Source organism: Papio anubis, chromosome 16 (genome assembly GCF_008728515.1).
Source record: "Papio anubis isolate 15944 chromosome 16, Panubis1.0, whole genome shotgun sequence".
Taxonomy (NCBI): Eukaryota; Metazoa; Chordata; class Mammalia; order Primates; family Cercopithecidae; genus Papio; species Papio anubis.
The window spans coordinates 63,887,003-63,908,616 of NC_044991.1; the positions used below are offsets into that span (position 1 = coordinate 63,887,003).

Here is a 21,614-nt window from a genome sequence, read left to right on the forward strand (position 1 = left end):
GAATAGGGCAAAGTTACTACTTTGTTGCCATTTCATAATCTGGATGATATTCAAAAGTAAAATTGGCTCCTTACAAAATTTCAACTTTTTAGGGACATCTCAGCCCCTACCATGCCATAATATGCCCTCAAGTCATGTAACAACCAAAGTATCAACGGCCAAGAGTCCTAGGCCCTGTTCATTGCCCTACTTGGAGCAGCCTCAAGTTGTCAATGTCTCAAAGTTCTTCATTTTCAAAGTATGTGAATGTAAATATGCTTAGAAGAATAAAAAACGAAAAGAAAGGAAGCACTCACCTCCATGGTGATGGGCATGCACATTTTTCGAGGCCTTGTGAATGAACAGCTTGAAAAAAACTCCATCTGAAGATGAATGTGCAGAGACCCTGGCTAAGGAGCTGATTCAATTGTCAGGCCACTGCAGGGAGTGACTTGCTGTTGCTACCTTTTTGTCTTAGTCAACTATCATCTGTTTTACTGGCTCTTCATCCAGTTATCTCATCTCCCACCCCAACATTCTAGAGTGTGACTACACAATGAGCCTGTGCTCAAAGAGCACAGCCTAAGGGAGCATCTGGTCATAGATCTCTCCCCTCTCTCCCAGCAGTTTCTTTGCTTTTCCTTTTCTTTCTTCTTCTTCATTTATTTATTTTTTTTTTGAGACAGGGTCTCGTCGTTGTCACTCAGGCTGGAGTCCAGTGGTGTGATCACAGCTCACTGTAACCTCGAATTCCTGGGCTCAAATGATCCTCCTGCCTCAGCCTCCCAGGTAGCTTGGAGCACACATGCTTGCCACTATACCCAACTACTTTTTAAATTTTTTGCAGAGATGAAGTCTCCCTATATTGCCCAAGCTGATCTCAAACTCCTGGGCTCAAGTGATCTTCCTGCCACAGCCTCCCAAAGTGCTGGGAATACAGGCATGAGCCACCATTCTCCGGCTCTCCCAGTACTTTTTGATTATTTATCATCTCCAAGGCTATGCACTTCTTGAACATAATCCCTTTATTCTCCATGTTTATAAAACAATCTGAAATCATAAAGGTCCTTGACATAATTCTCTATTCTGGACTGTCTCTCCCACCTAATGAAAGATGTAGTCTTAAACAGAAGGTCTTTTTAAGGTCAGGCAGGATGGCTCCTGTCTGTAATCCTAGCACTCTGGGAAGCCAAAGTGAGAGTATCACTTGAGGCCAGGAGTTCAAGACCAGTCTGAGCAACATAGCAAGACCCCATCTCTATGAAAAATATATATATTTTCTAATTAGCCAGGCACAATGGCATGTGCCTGTAGTCCTAGCTACTCAGGAGGCTGAAGCAGTTGCTTCAGCCCAGGAGTTCAAGGTTACTGTGAGCTATAATCGCGTCACTGAACCCCAGCCTAGGTGACAAAGTAAGACTCTGTATCTTTTTTTTTTTTTTTTTTTTTTGAGATGGAGTTTCACTCTTTTTGCCCAGGCTGGAGTGCAATGGTGCAATCTTGGCCTACCACAATGTCCGCCTCCTGGGTTCAAGTGATTCTCCTGCCTCAGCCTCCTGAGTAGCTGGGATTACAAGCATGTGCTATCATGCCTGGCTAATTTTGTATTTTTTAGTAGAGGCAGGGTTTCTCCATGTTGGCCAGGCTGGTTTCAAACTCCCAACCTCAGGTGATCCGCCCGCCTCGGCCTCCCAAAGTGCTGGGATTACAGGCGTGAGCCACCGCGTCCAGCCTAGACCCTGTATCTTTAAAAAAAAAAAAAACAAAAAGCCTTTTAAGAATGTAAGAGTTTAAGATGTTACCATTATGTGATAACCAACTTTCACTTTTTTCTTGAGTCCTCCGACTTCAATAAATGTGTTGACACCAGAATGACACGATCTGACTTGTCCCATATTTCTAAACTTAACTAAATCATGATCATTTCATACCTGTTACTATTTCTTCCTCTCCCTGGCCAGTCTGAACTAGTTTTGTTATATTTGCATGACAACATACTCTAGAAAATGTCAACTTTTTTTTTTTTTGAGACAAGAGTCTCACTCTGTGGCTCAGGCTGGAGTGCAGTGGCGCAATCTCGGCTCACTGCAACCTGCACCCCCCGGGTTGATGCCATTCTCCTGCCTTAGTCTCCCGAGTAGGCGGGACTACAGGCACCCACCACCACGCCTGGCTAACTTTTTTGTACTTTTACTAGAGACGGGGTTTCACTGTGTTAGCCAGGATGGTCTCGATCTCCTGACCCCATGATCCGCCTGCCTCGGTCTCCCAAAGTCCTGGGATTCCAGGTGTGAGACACTGCGCCAGCCCCTATATTTTTATTAGTATGAACTGTTATTGTTTCCAATAAGCAGGCTACTGTATGAGACTTGGGTATAGTTTTTGTTATACAAGATTTTTTGTTTGTTTGTTTTTGAGACAGAGTTTCACTCTTGTCACCCAGGCTGCAGTGCAAAGGCTCAATCTCAGCTCACTGCAACCTCTGCCTCCCGGGTTCAAGGCATTCTCCTGTCTCAGCCTCCCAAGTAGCTGGGATTATAGGCACCTGCCACCATGCCCAGCTAAGATGGTGAGACCCCCATTTTGAGACGGAGTTTCGCTCTTGTTGACCAGGCTGGAGTGCAATGGTGTGATCTCGGCTCACTGCAACCTCCGCCTCTCAGGTTCAAGCGATTCTCCTGTCTTAGCTTCTCGAGTAGCTGGGATTACAGGCATGCGCCACCACGCCCGGCTAATTTTGTATTTTCAGGAAAGACGGGGTTTCTCCATGTTGGTCAGGCTAGTCTTGAACTCCCGACCTCAGGTGATCTGCCCACCTCAGCCTCCCAAAGTGCTAGGATGACAGGCGTGAGCCACCACACCTGTCCTAATTTTTGTATTTTCAGTAGAGACAGGGTTTCACCATGTTGGCCAGGCTGGTCTCGAACTCCTGATCTCAGGTGATCTACCCGCAGAAGTATAAGCAATCTTTATTTTTATGCTTTTCTAAGTTTTCTAAATTTGTTTCTGATTATACACAAAATAAGTGTTATTTATCTAAAGCAATATATCATATACACATATAAACTACAGCATCTATGCCAACACTCTCTCTCTCTAATATACATATATGCATACTACATGTGTATATATGTATATCATATATATGTATATTAGAAAGTGTTGCGACAGATGCTATAGTTATCTGTAATATATCTATATAGTTTACATATATGTGTGTGTGTGGGTATATATATAATATACCCACACACATAAATATATACTGAACATAGTGAGACCCTCGTCTCTAAATATATATATGTAATATTCCATCTCTAAATATATATATATTACATATATAGAGAGAAAGACTGGGGTCTCACTATGTTGCCTAGGCTGGTCTCAAACAACTGGGCTCAAGCAATCCACTCGCCTCAGCCTCCCAAAGTGCTGGGACTACAGGCGTATGACATCATGCCCAGCTAATTTTTTATTTTTTAATTCTTTGTAGAGAAGGGGGTCTCCTTATGTTGCTCAGGCTGGTCTCAAACTCCTGGGCTCAAGTGATTCTCCTGCATCAGCCTCCCAAAGCTCTGGGATTACAGGCATGAGCCACAGCACCCAGACTTTCTATTTGTATCAGAACTGAACTAAAAGTTCTATTTCACAAGGCCAGAACATGTTACTATTTTAAAGCTTTACCCAAAGTATCAAGAATTTTTGCCAGACTATTTTTAAGCCTTAATATTACAAAGTGATTCATAATTATATTTCTAAAACTCAATTTCATATCTACAATTATATATATGTATGGAAAAAAATCTCAAATGACATATGCCAAAATATTAACAATATTAACACTGGTGAAATAACAGGTGATTTTTATTTACTTTTTGGTGTTTTCTCATTTATTTTGCAACAAGTATGTAATCTATTATATTCTAATTTTCTTTTCTCTTTTATTCCTTTTTTTCGTTGAGACAGAGTCTCGCTCTGTTGCCCAGGCTGGAGTGCAGTGGCAGGATCTCGGCTCACTGCAGCGGCAGGATCTCGGCTCACTGCAGCATCTGCCTTCCAGGTTCAAGCAATTCTCCTTCCTCAGCCTCCTGAGTAGCTGGGATTACAGATGCCCACCACCATGCCTGGCTAATTTTTGTATTTTTAGTAGAGGCGGGGTTTCACTATGTTGGCCAGGCTGGTCTCGATCTCCTGACCTCATGAATTCCTGACCTCAGCCTCCCAAAGTGCTAGGATTACAGGTGTGAGCCACCGCACCTGGCTATATTCTAATTTTCTTACTTCAGGGGAGGTGCTGAATTTGAAGAAAATTAATACTTCTACACTTTGGGGCAGGAGTTCACGTGTATACATATACTATTTCTGGAGTTCTTCACCTTGAATTTTACTGTTACCCTCTCTCTAATGTTTTCCTTCTAGGTAAATTATGTCAAATATTAACAGTAATCAAGCTCTACTGGTTCAACCTAGGATCCAAACCATAACTGAAGTTAGATCAAATTAAAAACAATCAAACCCAAACTTCATTGTCACTATTTATTAAAAAATAATGTAACTTACTGTTTTAGAGGAAAGGAACCATTGCCTACAGTGAATGACTGTAACAGCACTAGGCTGATTATGTTGTATATACAAAGTACCAAATAGTTATTACAAGAGGTGTTTGCAACTGAGATTCAGAAATCTATAACTATACTATGAGCCTGACCCTTCCAAGGTGAGTCTCATCTGTTCTGCCAAGGAACCTCAGCTTTAAGAACAACTAGTTTCTTACATTTCAGCTCCGGATACGTCCAGGTTGGGAAAGAATGGGCAACAGATTCAGGAAGAATGGGGTTTTTCAATCCCAACCACTCAATGGCAAGTTATAAAACTTAATTCTTAATTTTCTGACTATAAAACAGAAATAAGAAAAACCATCTTGGCCAGGTGTGGTGGCTCATGCCTGTAATCCCAGCACTTTGGGAGGCTGAGGTGGGTGAATCATTTGAGGTCAGGGGTTCGAGACCAGTCTGACCAACATGGTGAAACCCCATCTCTACTAAAAGTTCAAAAGATTTAGCTGAGCGTGGTGGTGGGCGCCTGTAATCCCAGCTACTTGGAGGCTGAGGCAGGAGAATCGCTTGAATCCAGGAGGCGGAGGTTGCAGTGAGCCGATATCATGCCACTGCACTCCAGCCTGGGCGACTGAGCGAGACTCTGTCTCCAAAAAAAAAAAAAAAAAAAAGAAAAGAAAAAGAAAAGAAAAAAAGAAACCATCTTGTAATATTGCTCTAAGTATTGAAGATACTATATGTTTATTAGGTACCCTACAGTAGGCATTCAAATTATTATAACTGTTTTGCTTATAAATAGTCCTTTGTTCTGATGCTAATGCTTAGAGATTCCACTGTACTTAACATAAAATGCATATTTGAAAATAACTATTTGCTGGTGGGTATACAGGTTGGCTGAATACTGGAAGCAAGGATGTTGCCAGCACCTTCCTTTCCTGCTAATACCCTTTGGGTCTACTTCATGTCACTTCTGTTACTGCTATGGCATCTATCCCAAAAGTGGGAGGGTCAGGATGCCCAGTTTATAAGGTTTCCATTTCCCTGTACTTATTTCTTACTCCTATGTTTTCTTTTTTCTTATTTATTTCTTATTTATTTATTCATTTATTGAGACAGAGAGTCCCACTCTGTTACCCAGGCTGAAGTGCGGTGGTGTTATCTCAGCTCACCGCAACTTTTGCCTCCCAGGATCAAGAAATTCTCCCACCTCAGCCTCCTGAGTAGCTGGGATTACAGGCACACACCACCATGTCCAGCTAATTTTTGTATTTTTAGTAGAGATGGGATTTCACCACGCTGGCCAGGCTGGTCTCAGACTCTTGACCTCAAGTGATCTGCCTGCCTCAGCCTCCCAAAGTGCTGGGATTATAGGTGTGAGCCACTGTGCCCGGCCCTTAGTCCCATTTCTTTCAGGACCAGTTAACAGATAAAAGAGGTAGATGAACTGCTGGTTCATTTTACCGATTTCCAAACTGGCAACAGAGGTGATGCAAAAGCAGACCAGGAAGAACAGTTTCATTTAGGAAAACACTAATGAGTCAAGTTGAATTTTGCATTTCCAAACATAAACCCAAGAGAAATCTGCACATGGTATTCATAACAATTTAGGGAAAGATTTCTTTTAGGGAAAGATTTTACTGTCAAGAAATCTCTCCTCCATCTGCCCCTCTCCTATCTTCTCTGCGGTAAGGTAGCAACCGTCCATTTGTCACCTATGACAAATGAGGTTTCCAATATCATGTGAGGAAAAGAACTCTTAATCACAAAGAGACAGCTCTATTCAGTAACCTACAATCATAAAACAGGTACCTGGCAGGCAATTTCTGAACATGACAGCAAATCAGTTGTTGTTTTTTTTGTTTATTTTGTTTTGTTTTGAGATGGAGTCTTACTCTGTCACCCAGGCTGGAGTGCAGTGGCACGATCTTGGCTCACTGCAACTTCCGTCTCCCGAGTTGAAGTGATTCTCCTGCCTCAGCCTCCTGAGTAGATGGGATTATAAGCATGCACCACTACACTTGGCTAATTTTTGTATTTTTAGTAGGGATGAGGTTTCACCATGTTGGCCGGTCTGGTCTCAAACTCCTGACCTCAAGTGATCTGTCTGCCTCAGCCTCTCAAAGTGCTGGAATTACAGGTATGAGCCACCGTGCCAATGGCCAACAATTGCAAATCGTTTTAAGTGAACTTGATCCAATGACCAAACGAACATTAAGGACTCATTATTAGCTGTAAGGAGAGACCCACTTCTACAAGACCACCACTACAGCAAAGGAAACACTGCAGAGATCCTGTACAGAGCCTCCTGGTTGCTTGTACAGTCCTTACCTGACAGTCAAAGTCCTGGAAGTTTCGTGTACCATTCTGTCAACAGAAGACACAAAACACAGTCAGTTTCCCCACATGGTTTCCCCACATGTGCAGCAAATTCAGTTCACAGTGAAAGCAGTGCATGTGCAGCCTTTTGGTTGCCATAAAACTGAAATGGTTCTCATCAGAAGGTTTCAGAGGCAGGGAGGGTTATGAACATGTGTTAATAAAGGCTAAATCTTCAGAGGTGAGATTATGCTTTAGCGGGCTCATGAGAAGATAAAGGGAAGGGGCCTAGTTTTCTAGCAAGCTTATAACTTCTTGCCTTCCTACCTAAGGAGAGCAGTGGGAATTTGGAGGAAGAGGGTAAAACATGGATCATAGTCTGGAAGCATACCTTGAACATGCAAGGGAAGCACCTGGGAGGAAAGGAGTTAAGAGGCCAAAGCTGAGAAGGGTGAAGGAGAACAGGTGCAGAACCAGGAATTAAAGAAAGGATCAGGAAGAGGACAAAGATATGGATGGATCAGAAATGGAAGCCTTGAAATCTAACAGAGAAGAAAGGCAGTGTTACTGAAGGAGGGAAAGAAAGACAAAACAAGGTTCTTAACACACTGGCCTGTCTGTTGCATCCTATGAAATCACCGATAGGGAAAAAGGACAAGTCATGGAATCATTTAAAAAGTAAAACATAGGCCGGGTGCGGTGGCTCAAGCCTGTAATCCCAGCACTTTGGGAGGCTGAGACGGGCGGATCACGAGGTCAGGAGATCGAGACCATCCTGGCTAACACGGTGAAACCCCGTCTCTACTAAAAAATATTTAAAAAAAAAAAAAAAAAGTAAAACATAGTCAAAAAATCTAAGGAGAATTCACCAAGCTTCTAAAAAGGGATAATAATAATGACGATTGAGAAAAAAAAAATCAATGGCAATAATTCAGAAGCATTTTTCCAGCATTCCAGATGCCAGTATTGCAAGTCATAAGAGTATAAAAAAGGGGCCGAGTGCGGTGGCTCACGCCTGTAATCCCAGTATTTTGGGAGGCTGAGGCGGGCAGATCACCTGAGGTCAGGAGTTTGTGGGCAGCCTGACCAACACGGTGAAACCCAGTCTCTACTAAAAATACAAAAATTAGCCAATGTTGTGGTGTGTGCCTGTAATCCCAGCTACTTGGGAGGCCAAGGCAGGAGAATCGCTTGAACCCGGGAGCAGAGGTTGCAGTGCGCCGGGATCCTGCCACTGCACTCCAGCCTGGGCAACAGAGTGAGACTCTCTCCCCCGACCAAAAAAAAAAAAAAAAGTGTAAAAAAGGTGGCCAGGCGCGGTGGCTCAAGCCTGTAATCCCAACACTTTGGGCAGAGATGGTGGGATCGCGAGGTCCAGGAATCCAGACCATCCTGGCTAACAGGTGAAAACCCGTCTCTACTAAAAAATACAAAAAAAAAAAAAAACAGCCAGGTGAGGTGGTGAGGCCTGTAGTCCCAGCTACTCAGGAGGCTGAGGCAGGAGAATGGTGTAAACCCAGGAGAGCGAGGAGCTTGCAGTGAGCTGAGATCCGGCCACTGCCTCCAGCAGGCGACAGAGTGAGACTCGATCTCAAAAAAAAAAAGAGTAACAAGTGGGCCAGAAGTGTGATGGCTCACGCAATCAAAGACCTTTGGGAGGCCAAGGAAGGTGGATCCGCGAGGTCAGGAGTTCAAGACCAGCCTGACCAACATGGTGAAACCCCATCTCTACTAAAAACATAAAAATTAGCCGGGCGTGGTGGTGGGCGCCTATAGTCCCAGCTACTCAGGAGGCTGAGGCAGGAGAATTGCTTGAAACCGGGAGGGGCGGAGGTTGCAGTGAGCCAAGATCGCACCACTGCACTCCAGCCTAGGCAACAGAGTGAGACTCCGTTTCAAAAAAAAGGAAAAAAAAAAAAATGGTAACAAGTGATGTATTTGGGAATAAAAGAAAACTTCTACTTGAATTTTCACAAAGTGTAACCCCTTTCCTGAAAAAAGTCTCCCATTATGTAGAAACTGATTTATCACGACTATTTATTCTGTCTCTACAATGACTTTCAGAAAGTTCCTAACAGCTTCCCAAAAGCTACCCCTCCAGAGATACTATAGCTATCCGATCCCCAAAAATACTAAGTAATCTCATCTCCCTTCAAGATGATCCTTCTAGAAATAGTTCTTTGGGTCCAGGCATGGTGGCTTATGCCTGTAATTCCAGCACTTTGGGAGGCTGAAGCAAGTGGATTACCCAAGTTCAGGAGTTCGAGACCAGCCTGGCCAACATGGTGAAACTTCATCTCTACTAAAAAAATTACAAAAATTAGCCGGGCGCGGAGGTGCCTATAATCTCAGCTACTTGAGAGGCTGAGGCAAGAGAATCACTTGAATCCAGGAGGTAGAGGTTGCGGTGAGCCGATATTGACCCATTGCGTGTCAGCCTGGATGACAGAGTGAGACTCCATCTCAAAAAAAAAAGAAAAAAAAAAGCAATAGTTCTTTGGGATCCCACCAACTACACTGCTGGCTGGACAAAAGAGAGGTTAAAAAGCACAGCCCAGGCTGGGCGGTGGCTCATGCCTATAATCCCAGCACTGCACTTTGGGAGGCCAAGGTGGGCAGATCACCTGAGGTCAGGAGTTTGAGACCAGCCTGACCAACATGGAGAAACCCCATCTCTACTAAAAATACAAAATTAGCCAGGTGTGGTGGCACGTGCCTGTAATCCCAGCTATTCGGGAGGCTGAGGCAGGAGAATTGCTTGAACCAGGGAGGCAGAGGTTGTGGTGAGCTGAGATCACGCCATTGCACTCCAGCATGGGCAACAAGAGTAAAACTCTGTCTCAAAAAAAAAAAAATCACAGCCCAGTGTGGTATAAACACCCAAATAAACAAACTATCCACTCCATAAGAGGGACTATCTAGAGCTGCACTATCCAGTATGGTAACCATTAGCCATATGTACACTTTAAATTTAAATTCAATAAAATAAAATCTCAGTTTCTCAGTTACATTAGCCATATCTCAAGTGTTCATACTCTTGGGCAGTACAGACACAGAACATTTCCATGACTACAGAAACTTCTACTGGATAACAGTGATCTAGAAGCCAAAAGCTTCTGAAGGAATAAGGTTATGAAAGAGTAGCCCTTGACTTTCTAAAAGCGGCAGTAAACTCACAACAGACTACCAGTTATAGAGAGACTATAGATGCCACTGAGAACAGGCAAGAGAATGGTAGAGACAGTAAAGTATTATTCGTAACACGAAACTGAATTCACAAAAAGTCTGCTACAGTCACAGTATGGAAAGACAACTAAGATACTGTGCAGATGGGACTGGGCAGCACATTTCCAAGGAATGTTGCTATTGATTAAAAGGAGCATAGTGTTCCATGGCTCCCACTAGCCCTAAGAAATGTCTGAGGACTTCTTCTGAGAAATCATTGTGCTTAATTTACAGATAGACTATGAGAAGCAAAAGGAAGGGCCCTTTCATGGATTAGGATAGATGGTTTTTGTAGGATATAAATGGTCAGCCAGTGAGTTTCTGGTTCCTGATTCAACTTGTACCTTCCGCCAAATATAGCACAGGGCCTGGTATAAATCAGGTGATTGATAATACAGATTCATAAAACAAATAAGCCAATATTAAAAAATTAAATGTTGAGGAAATTCTGTTAAAATTTTGGGTTTGGCCGGGCACGGTGGCTCAAGCCTGTAATCCCAGCACTTTGGGAGGCCGAGACGGGCAGATCACGAGGTCAGGAGATCGAGACCATCCTGGCTAACACAGTGAAACCCCGTCTCTACTAAAAATACAAAAAATTAGCCGGGCGTGGTGGCGGCGCCTGTAGTCCCAGCTACTCGGGAGGCTGAGGCAGGAGAATGGCGTAAACCCGGGAGGCGGAGCTTGCAGTGAGCCGAGATCGCGCCACTGCACTCCAGCCTGGGCGACAGAGCGAGACTCCGCCTCAAAAAAAATAATAAAATAAAATAAAATAAAATAAAATTTTGGGTTTTAAAAAAAACTTCTGCTGCATTCCAGCTTAAGATATGTATGGTTAGTAAGAGGGAAAAGAAAGTAGGATACAAAATAGTCTTTACAGTTTGACCTTGGCTACACTAAAAATATGTATTTAAAAAGACTAAAAGGCCGGGCACAGTGGCTCATGCCTATAATCCTATCACTTTGGGAGGCTGAGGTAGGCAGATCACTTCAGGTCAGGAGTTCAAGACCAGCATAGGCAATATGGCGAAATCCCATCTCTACAAAAAAAATGCAAAAATAATTAGCCAGGCGTGGTAGTGCATGCTTATAGTCCCATCTACTTGAGGGGCTGAGGTGGGAGGATCACTTGAGCCTGGGAGGTCGAGGTTGCAGTGAGCTGAGATCGCACCACTGCACTCCAGCCTGGGTGCAAAGTGAGATCCTGTCTCATAAATAAATAAACAAACAAAAGACAAAAAATTAACAACAGCAGCTGCTTCTGCAGAGAGAGTTTACGGGTGATTATAATTTTCTTCATATTATGTACAATGAGCATGTACTTCCCTTTCTGAAATTAGAAAACTAGAAAAAAAGGGTCTAGCAAACCCTAGAAAAAATACCAAATTTAGTATTTTGTAACATAAGATTTAAAGGGCCGGGCACGGTGGCTCACGCCTGTAATTCCAACACTTTGGGAGGTCGAGGTGGGCAGATCACAAGGTCAGGAGTTCAAGACCAGATTGGCCAATATGGTGAAACTCCAACTCTACTAAAAATACAAAAATTAGGCCGGGTGCGTTGGCTCATGCCTGTAATCCCAGCACTTTGGGAAGCCAAGGCAGACAGATCATGAGGTCAGAAGTTCAAGTCCCGTCTGGCCAACATGGTGAAACTCTGTTTCTACTAAAAATACAAAAATTAGCTGGGCATGACGGCACGTGCCTGTAATTGCAGCTACTTGGCAGGCTGAGGCAGGAGAATTGCTTGAACCGGGACCCAGGAGGCGGAGGTTGCAGTGAGCTGAGATCGCGCCACTGCACTCCAGCCTGGGCTACAGAGCGAGACTCCGTCTCGAAAAAAAAAAAAATTAGCCAGGCATGGTGGAGCATGCCTGTAGTCCCATCTACTCGGGAGGCTGAGGCAGGAGAATCACTTGAACCTGGGAGGCGGAGGTTGCAGTGAGCCCAGACAGCGCCACTGCACTCCAGCTTGGGCAACATAGCAGACTCCATCTCAAATAAATAAATAAATAAGGACTGGTGCAGTGGCTCATGCCTGTAATCCCAGCACTTTGGGAGGCTGAGGCGGGCGGATCACGAGGTCAGGAGATGAAGACTACCCTGGCTAACACACTGAAACCCCGTCTCTACTAAAAATACAAAAAAATTAGCTGGGTTTGGTGGCGGGCACCTGTAGTCCCAGCTACTTGGGAGGCTGAGGCAGGAGAATGGTGTGAACCCTGGAGGCAGAGCTTGCAGTAAGCAGAGATCATGCCACTGCACTCCAGCCTGGGCGACAGACCGAGACTCCATCTCAAAAAAATAATAATAAATAAATAGATTTAAAGATTGATCTCACCTTTTGAGGAATGATTTATAATGATGTCTAAACAGACCATATTAGGACTTCAATCTAACAGAAGTCCCAGAGGTTCCTTTAGCGATTATTTAGAAAGATTAGAAAAAATCACTCTAGATTGAATTAAAATCTCAGTCATAGAATATAGAGCCACAAATTCTGATTAGCTCTTTGGGAAGCAGCTGTCATTGTATCCATGAATTCTCCTTTCTTACAATGATGTGACCACGACCATGAGGCATTCTGTAAAGCCCTCAGTTCCTGACATGAGCACAAAGGAGCATGCCAAAAGCAGAAAGGCAATGCCCTCAATAACCTCAAGCTATGTCTTATTTGTTGAGTACCTAGCAAAAAACAACTCTGTGTTCTCAATCCCATCTTCAGAGCTATACTCCCAGATAAAAGGTACCAATAACTGAGGGAAGACTATTTAGCACTTGTTTTCCTGGCTTTTTATTTATTTATTTATTTTGAGATGGAGTCTCGCTCCGTCGCCCAGGCAGGAGTGCAGTGGTGCCATCTCGGTTCACTGCAACCTCCACCTCCTGGGTTCATGCCATTCTCCTGCCGCAGCCTCCTGAGTAGCTGGGACTACAGGTGCCCGCCACCACACCCGGCTAATTTTTTTTGTAGTTTTAGTAGAGATGGGGTTTCACCGTGTTAGCCAGGATGGTCTCGATCTCCTGACCTCGTGATCTGCCTGTCTCAGTCTCCCAAAGTGCCGGGATTACAGGCGTGAGCCATCGCACCCAGCCTTTTTTTTTTTTTGAGACAGATCCCAGACCCTCTTGGAGAAAGGCTTCCAGTTTCATGAGTAATCACCCTGGAAAATGGGAATGACTAGGTCTATGTGACAGTAATTGGCTCCAGAGTTTCTGAATGGGGATCGTTAGCCGGTCCTTGATTCAACTGTGGTTAACTGAGGCCATATTATTTATTCTCGGTACTCATTAAAAGTTCAATACTAGTCATTGGGGGCATTCTAAAAGGCTGAATACCTTCTGGGGCCCTTCCCTAGAGACTTCTTTTTCTCTTTTTTTTTTTTTCCTGAGATAGGGTCTTGCTCTGTCAGCCGGCCTGGAATGCAGTCACATGATCACAACTCACTGCAGCATTGATCTCCCAGGCTCAGGCAATCCTCCTGCTTCAGCCACTTGAGTAGCTGGGACTACGGGCATGTGCTGCCCTGCTTGGCTAATTGTTTTTATTTTTGAGACTGAGTCTTGATCTGCTGCCCAGGCTGGAGTGCAGTGTCGCAATCTCCACTCACTGCAACCTCCGCCTGCCGGGTTCCATCGATTCTCCTGCCTCAGCCTCCAGAGTAGCTGGGATTACAGATACGTGCCACCACAACTGGCTAATTTTTGTATTTTTAACAGGGACAGGGTTTCACCATGTTGCCCAGGTGGCCTCCAACTTCTGGCCTCAAGCAATCTGCCTACCTTGGCCTCCCAAAGTGTTGGGATTACAGGCATGAGCCACTGCACCTATCCTGTTTCTTTTTCTTTTTGAGACAGAGTTTTGCTTTGTCACCCAAGCTGAAGTTGCAGTGGCATGATCATAGCTCAGTGTGGCCTTGACCTCTGGGCTCAAGCAATTCTCCTGCCTCAGTTTGTTTGTTTCTGATGTTCACAGTATATGGTTCCATTCTAACAAAACTTCTAGAAATTTCAGGCTATGGGTACTTTCTTTTTTCTGTCCATTTTGAAGATGCCATTAATTCCATATTCTGAGAAATTCTTACACGAAGCAGACTTAAGCAGCAGAAAGGGATTCAAGGAAAAAATTAAAACAACAGAATAATTTGAAGAGGAAAAAAGTCAAGGAAGGCCATTAATTATTAATGAAAGTTGCAGTCAAAGTAGAAGCCAGCTAACAGGAGTGTTTTCTGATGGAGCCTAGTGGCCATATGTAGAAGGTAAATAAAGTAACCCAAAAGGTAAATTACAGCAAGTAAGCCTCACAGTTACATGCTTAGAGAATTAGCAAAAATAAACTAGAATGGGTCAATGATTAAAGTGAATTATGAAAAAAAGAAAGGGGGGTGTGAAAGGGAGAAATGTTTCAAAAACAAATCATTCCTAGGGAGAAGAGACATGTCGTTTCCTAACATGAGATCTGGTCAACAGGCATAGTTTCAAAAGACAGAAGCAACAGACATAATGTAAAGAAAGACGAGATAGATAAGACCTTAGACCAACTATCAATAGGAAGAGATTTTGGGTGAATTTACCTGTTCTGTGAATGTAAAGGAAAGGTCTGTGTCTGATTCACCGCTCTATTCCTGGTCCTGACACTTAATGAGTGTAACAAATATCATTTTGTAGAGGTTTTGAACATCTCAAAATAGAGATACTTGATTTGAGGAAGAAACGAATACCAAAGAGGAAAGGTTATATGTAATTGACATGCTAGGGACTAAAGTGGAGAAAGTGAGTTGTTGCAATAGTAAAAGGTTTCAGAAATAAGCTGATTCAAAAAACAAAACAAAACAAAACAAAACTGTTAAAGAGAATAAAATATGACTGTTTGTATTAAAAAGCCATACACAAAAAAGATAATCCTTCCCAACAAAAAGTGGAAACAAAGATGGGGGATTGTACAAGCAAAGAGTTAGATAAGCTCAGAAAATACTCCGTTTTTCTTTAATAATAAAGATTAATATAATCAATTAGTATAATAAATCAGTGTATTAAAATCATCAGCAGGGCCATGCGCGGTGGCTCACGCCTGTAATCCTAGCACTTTGAGGGGCTGAGGCAGGTGGATCACAAGATCAGGAGTTCGAGACCAGCCTGGTCAAGAGACCAGCCTGGCCAATATGGTGAAACGTCATCTCTACCTAAAAATACAAAAATTAGCAGGGTGTGGTGGCAGGCGCCTATAATCTCAACTACTCGGGAGGCTGAGGCAGAAGAATGCTTGAACCTGGGATGCAGAGGTTGCAGTGAACTGAGATCGCATCATTGCACTCCAGCCTGGGTGACAGAGCGAGACTCCAACTCAAAAAAAAATCATCAGCAAATCATTTTCTTCCTTTTTTTTTTTTTAGACGGAGTTTTGCTCTTCTTGCCCAGGCTGGAGTGCAATAGCACGATCTCGGCTCACAGCAACCTCCACCTCCTGGGTTCAAGCCACTCTCCTGCCTCAGCCTCTGGAGTAGCTGAGGTGGCATGCGCCACCAGGCCCGGCTAATTTTATATTTTTAGTAGAGACAGGGTTTCTCCATGTTGGTCAGGATGGTCTCAAACTCCCGACCTCACGTGATCCGCCCGCCTCGGCCTCCCAAAGTGCTGGGATTACAGGCATGAGCCACCGCGCCTGGCCCAGCAAATCACTTTCAAGTAGAAATCAGTTCAAACTGATAATCCAGGGACAAGAATGAAAATTCTATATATACGTGCATATATACATATATATAAAGTATCTATAGCAATCATTACCTTCAAAATATACTAAGAAACAGACTTCATAAAGAAATTTATAAAGAGGTTGGATACTTAGATAAAACTATCTATAATCAGATAATCCCCTGTAGATTGCTGAAAAAGTAGAATTTCCACTCTAAAAATCCCATGGGCACTCTGCTAAGGTGTGGCTAAGACGTGGATCACCTATTGCCTCCTGTAACTGGTTAAGGGTCATCTGGTCTATAATGGTGGCATGGCAACTTGTTTGGGAACCCATTTCCTGCTGCAGTCCCATCTACAGCAACAGATGACAACAGATGTAACACTCATGTCTTAGTACATTAAGGGACACCCACTCTCTAGTCCACACTAGATGTAGCACTTCATGAATATTCTTTGATGAAAATGTCAATAAATCTATTTTTAATTACAGCTGCTTTTTCTTTTCTCTCTCTCCCCTTCGTTTTTTCTTTCTTTTTTTTTTTTTTTTTTTTTTAAACAACCTTGGAGCTGGGTGCAGTGGCTCATGCCTATAATAGCAGCACTTTGGGAGGCTGAGGCAGGAGGATTGCTTGAGCCCAGGAGTTTGAGACCAGCCTGGGCAACATAATGAGACCTCTTCTCTACAAATAATTTAAAAATTGGCCAGGCATGGTGGCGCACACCTGTGGTCCCACCTACTTAGGAGGCTAAGGTGGGAAAATTGCTTGAACCCAGGTGGTAGAGACTGCAGCAAGCCATGGCCATGCCACTGTACTCTAACCTGGACGACAGAGACCCTGTCTCAAAAAAAAAAAAAAAGAAAAAAAAGGCAGTGGTTCATGCCTGTAATCCTAGCACTTTGGGAGGCCAAGATGGGTGGATGGCTTGAGCCCAGGAGTTTCAACATGGCAAAGGTTGGTCTCTAAAAAAATACAAAACTTAGCCAGGCATGGTGGCAAGAGCTACTCAGGAGGCAGAGGCAGGAGGATCGCTTGAGCCCGGGAGGCTGCAATAAGCCATGATTGTGCCACTGCACTCCAGCCTGGGCAACAGAGCAAGCCCTGAGCACAAATGCTTTGGCTATCTCTGTTGTCCTGGAGGTTACAAAATGTTGTTCCCAGGGTTCTCCCTCCTCTAGTTCTAACACCCTTCTCCCTCCTCTGTTTACATGTTGAGATTAGTAGAAAAGGAAAACTTAAATTGCAGTAAAATTTACCCCACTTTCAGGTGGGTGCGGTGGCTCATGCCTGTAATCCCAGCACTTTCGGAGGCCAAGGCGGGCGGATCACTTGAGGTCAGGAGTTCAAGACCAGCCTGGCCAAAATGGCGAAACCCCATCTCTACTAAAAATACAAAAACTAGCTGGACATGGTGGCAGGTATCTATAATCCCAGCTACTTGGGAGGCTGAGGCAGGAGAATCACTTGAATCCAGGAGGCGGAGGTTGCAGTGAGCCGAGATCATGCCACTCAACCTGGGCAACCGAGCGAGACTCCATCTCAAAAAACAAAACAAAACAAAAAAAGAGGGCCGGGCGCGGTGGCTCAAGCCTGTAATCCCAGCACTTTGGGAGGCCGAGACGGGCGGATCACAAGGTCAGGAGATCGAGACCATCCTGGCGAACCCGGTGAAACCCCGTCTCTACTAAAAAAAATACAAAAAACTAGCCGGGCGAGGTGGCGGGCGCCTGTAGTCCCAGCTACTCGGGAGGCTGAGGCAGGAGAATGGCGTGAACCCGGGAGGCGGAGCTTGCAGTGAGCTGAGATCCGGCCACTGCACTCCAGCCTGGGTGACAGAGCGAGACCCCGTCTCAAAAAAAAAAAAAAAAAAAAAGATTTACCTCACTTTCTACTGTAACAACCAAAACAAAGTACATAACTTATTTCTGTTCTCTCTACTAAACATTTATTCCCCTTTCTGCTATTTCCTCAATTCTTCAGAAGCTAAGTGTGGCCTTCTACTTGTTTTCTCAAGCCTCACCTTTTGCTTTCACAGGGTTCGGTAGTATCTGAACCAATAGTAGGTAGAGGAAGGCAGGGAAAATGAAGCAAAACAGTATACTCTCCTGTTTATTACAAGGTGTTTTGGGTGAGGAGAGTGGAGCAACCAGGTACAAGAGGCAGTAGATGGTGGGAAGAACCCTAGACCCCCAGGTCCAGGTCAAAGTCAAAAGACGTAGCTTCTATCCTGGCTTCACCAACTTAACAGACACTAGCTCTGAACAAGTCACATAACCTCTCAGTGTCATCTGTAAAATGGAGTTAAAATATCTTCAACTACTTACAAGAGACTGGAAGATTAAAATAAGATATTATTTGTGAAAGTGCTCTGAAAATAGTTAAATGCTATTTTAAAAATCATTTCATATGCCCATGGAATTTCTGCCCCGCAAAACAAAGTACTGGTGGTTGCTTCTTTTCATCACTGGAGCCAAAACAAGTATGGCAAAATTATCCACTTCTTGACAATTCTGAGCCATAGACAAAATTACAGGCATACTAAAATAAAATGGGAAAAGTACCAACAAATGACGTGAGACAAGTTAACATAAGCCTTGCTCAAAGCTATATTGAGAATGCCTCCTTACAGTCATCTCAGGACAAATTTCACGGTAAAACGTTGGTTCTAGTCTTCCTTTAGCTTCCTGAAGCCTGGAGGATGCAGCAATGTCTTTAGCAAAAAGTATATTTATAAGGATAATGGACAGAAGGATAAGGTGAAATACTGCACATTTTTAGGCTTCTCCTTAAAAGAGAGGGCAAGCCACAAAGGTGATGCCAAAACATCTATAGGATTAACACAGTGGAAACGGCTCAGGTTTTAAGAGTAGGAAAGACTTTGGTTTCCGTCTGGCTTTGCCACTTCTTTACTAGGCAAACCAGCATTTCATTCGGATTTTTAATCTGTGAAGTAGGAATACTACTATCTATCTCAAAGAGATATTCTGAGAATTAGAGAGAATGTATGTAAAGCACTTGGCACATAAAAGATAAATAAATCACAGCAGGACAGGCAAAAACAACAACAAAACCCTCAAGCCATCTACTTCTATGCAAATCTGGAGGTTTTTCCTCTACACCAGTGGTTCTCAACCGAGGCAATTTTGCCTCCCAGGGACATCTGGCAATGTCTGGAGACATTTTTAGTTGTCCACTGGGGAGTACTATTAGCATCTAGTGGGTAGAGGCCAAAGATGCTGCTAAACATTCTACAATGCACAGAGCAGTGTTCCACAACAAACAATGATCCAATCCAAAACATCAACAGTGAGAAATCCTGCCATACAGCAGGCATTCTTTGATACTCAATAGGAGTAAGCTACTTCACCTTTTCCAGCCTTTGTTCACTCACTAGCAATGTGGGAATAAATTTATCTGTGTTCTCTTCCTCATCAAGCTATTGGGAGGTTCAAATGAAGTAATGGATGAGAGGCATTATTATCATTATACCGTTTACCACATACACAAAACCACCCACCTGCTGGGCAGACAGAAGCATTCACGTACTGGGGAGGGGGAGAGGGAGGCTAATGGGACAGAAGTCTTTGTTTGGAAGTGCCATGATCTAAAGAGGGCCTCTTGCCTATCTACCTGCTTGGCAAGAGCCGAGAGAGTCCTCATGAATAGTGATGGCACAGGAGCACTTACATCTCAGGGAGAGAGAGGAGTAAGGTGGAATGTGGGAGGTGGGTAGGAACAGCATAGGCCTATCAAAGAGGAGCGGATAGATGTTAGGAAGTGAGACACTGCTTCGTGTCTTAGTCTACTCGGGCTGTCATAACAAAATCACATAGACTTGGTGGCTTAAAAGAACAGAAATTTATTTTCTCACGGTTCTGAAGGCTGCAAAGTTCAAGATTAAGGTTCTAGAAGGGTTCAGTTTCTCATGACGAATCTCTTCCTGGTTTGTGACAGCTGCCTTCTTGCTGTGTCCCCATATGGCAGGGGAAGGGAGAGAGAAAGAGAGCCTCTTTCTCTATTTATTTATTTTTTGAGACAGGGTCTTACTCTGTTGCCCGGGCTGGAGTGCAGTGGCACAATCACAGCTCACTGCAGCCTCAACCTCCCAGGCTCAAGTGATCCTCGCAGCTCAGCCGCCCAAGTAGCTGGGACTACAGGCATCTGCTACCATACCTGGATAATTTTTTTAATTTTTTGGTAGACAGGATCTCCCTTTGTTGCCCAGGCTGGTCTTGAACTTCTGGCTTCAGGTGATCCTCCCGCATCAGCCTCCCAAAGTGCTGGAATTATAGGTGTGAGCCCGGTTATAGGTGTGTGCCTGGCTCAGATTTTATTTCCTTCCTCCTCTCCTAGGCACAACATTTTTGGAACAGCCCTCACATATACACATACACAAATAGTACTTAAAGGAGAGAGTTTTCTGGAAATATGAGGGGAAGCAGCAGGAGAAACCAAATGGAGGTTAAAAAAGCATGCAGTGGCCGGGCGCAGAGGCTCACACCTGTAATCCCAGCACTTTTGGAGGCTGAGGCGGGCAGATCAAGAGGTCAAGAGATCGAGACCATCTTGCCCAACACGGTGAAACCCCATCTCTAGTCAAAATACAAAAATTAGCTGGGTGTGGTGGTGCGCACCTGTAGTCCCAGCTACTTGGGAGGCTGAGGCAGGAGAATTGCTTGAACCCAGGAGGCAGAGGTTGCAGTGAGCCAAGATCACGCCATTGCACTCCAGCCTGGTGACAGAGCAAGACTTCGTCTCAAAAAAAAAAAAAAAAAAAAAAAGCCTGCAGCTTGCCAAGGGAGAGAGAAGTCTGGTGAAAGATAAAAGAAGGGGTGGGAGTGGGAATGGAGAGGTCACAGGGATGAAAATGGGGTGGCAGGATTCCAAAGCAAACTAGCAAACACATAAGACGTCAGCAGCTCCAGAGGCTGCAGGTGAAGGGCCTTGCCTTGGGCAGATAAAAATAATAAGCAACAGATTATCTCCCGGTGTCACCTGCACATCCCCTCCCCGTCCCCCCCGTCCATCCATCTTTATCCTCATACTCCATCAACACTCCCTCAGGAAAGGATGGCATGACCTCACTCACACAGAGCTACAAGAGTACTTCAATAGAGACAATGAAAATAAACCAAAACAATAGAGTGGAAAGGAAGGAATTTCAAGCAGCTGGGCACGGTGGCTCATGCCTGTAATCCCAGCACTTTAGGAGGACAAGGCGGGTGGATCACAAGGTCAGTTTTGTAAAAATACAAAAATTAGCCAGGTGCATGCCTGTAATCCCAGCCACTCAGGAGGCTGAGGCAGGAGAATCACTTGAAACCGGGAGGTAGAGCTTGTAGTGAGCGAAGATTGTACCATTGCACTCCAGCCTGGGTGACAGAGTAAGACTCCGTCTCAAAAAAAAAGAAGGAATTTCAGGCACATTTACTGAACACTAAGGAACAAGAGAGAAAACAAAACTTTCTTTTTTCTGAGGCAGAGTCTTGCTTTGTCACCCAGGCTGGAGTGCAGGTGCATGATCTCAGCTCACTGCAACCTCTGCCTTCTGGGTTCAAGTGATTCTCCTGCCTCAGCCTCCCAAGTAGCTGGGACTATAGGCCTGCACTACCACGCCCAGCTAATTTTTGTATTTTTAGTAGAGATGGAATTTCACCATGTTGGCGAGGCTGGTCTCAAACTCCTGACCTCTAGTGATCCGTCAGCCTTGGCCTCCCAAAGTGCTGGGATTACAGGCGTCAGCCACTGCACCCGGCCAAAACCTTTCTTTTGGTAAATCATATCACACCAGTGTCTAGTGGTCATCAACTGTGCTGCTCATCTGCTCCTTGTGTAGTTCTCTGACACTA

The 21,614-nt window shown here is 44.1% G+C and overlaps 1 protein-coding gene across 9 annotated transcripts in view; it reads right to left on the bottom strand.

Moving 5' to 3' along the window:
• NDRG3 (NDRG family member 3) overlaps positions 1–21,614 on the bottom strand; it is a 92,498-nt gene that overhangs the window by 44,414 nt on the left and 26,470 nt on the right. For 4 of the 9 annotated variants that reach the window (XM_031656743.1, XM_031656740.1, XM_031656736.1 and 1 more), the window contains exon 3: positions 6,861–6,896. The exons of 4 other annotated variants lie outside the window; for them this stretch is intronic. In XM_031656743.1, the coding sequence (XP_031512603.1) occupies positions 6,861–6,896 (36 nt within the window). Of the gene's footprint in view, positions 1–296; positions 575–6,860; positions 6,897–21,614 lie in introns of those variants that run through there. One more of the 9 variants, XM_031656741.1, reaches the window with a different exon arrangement.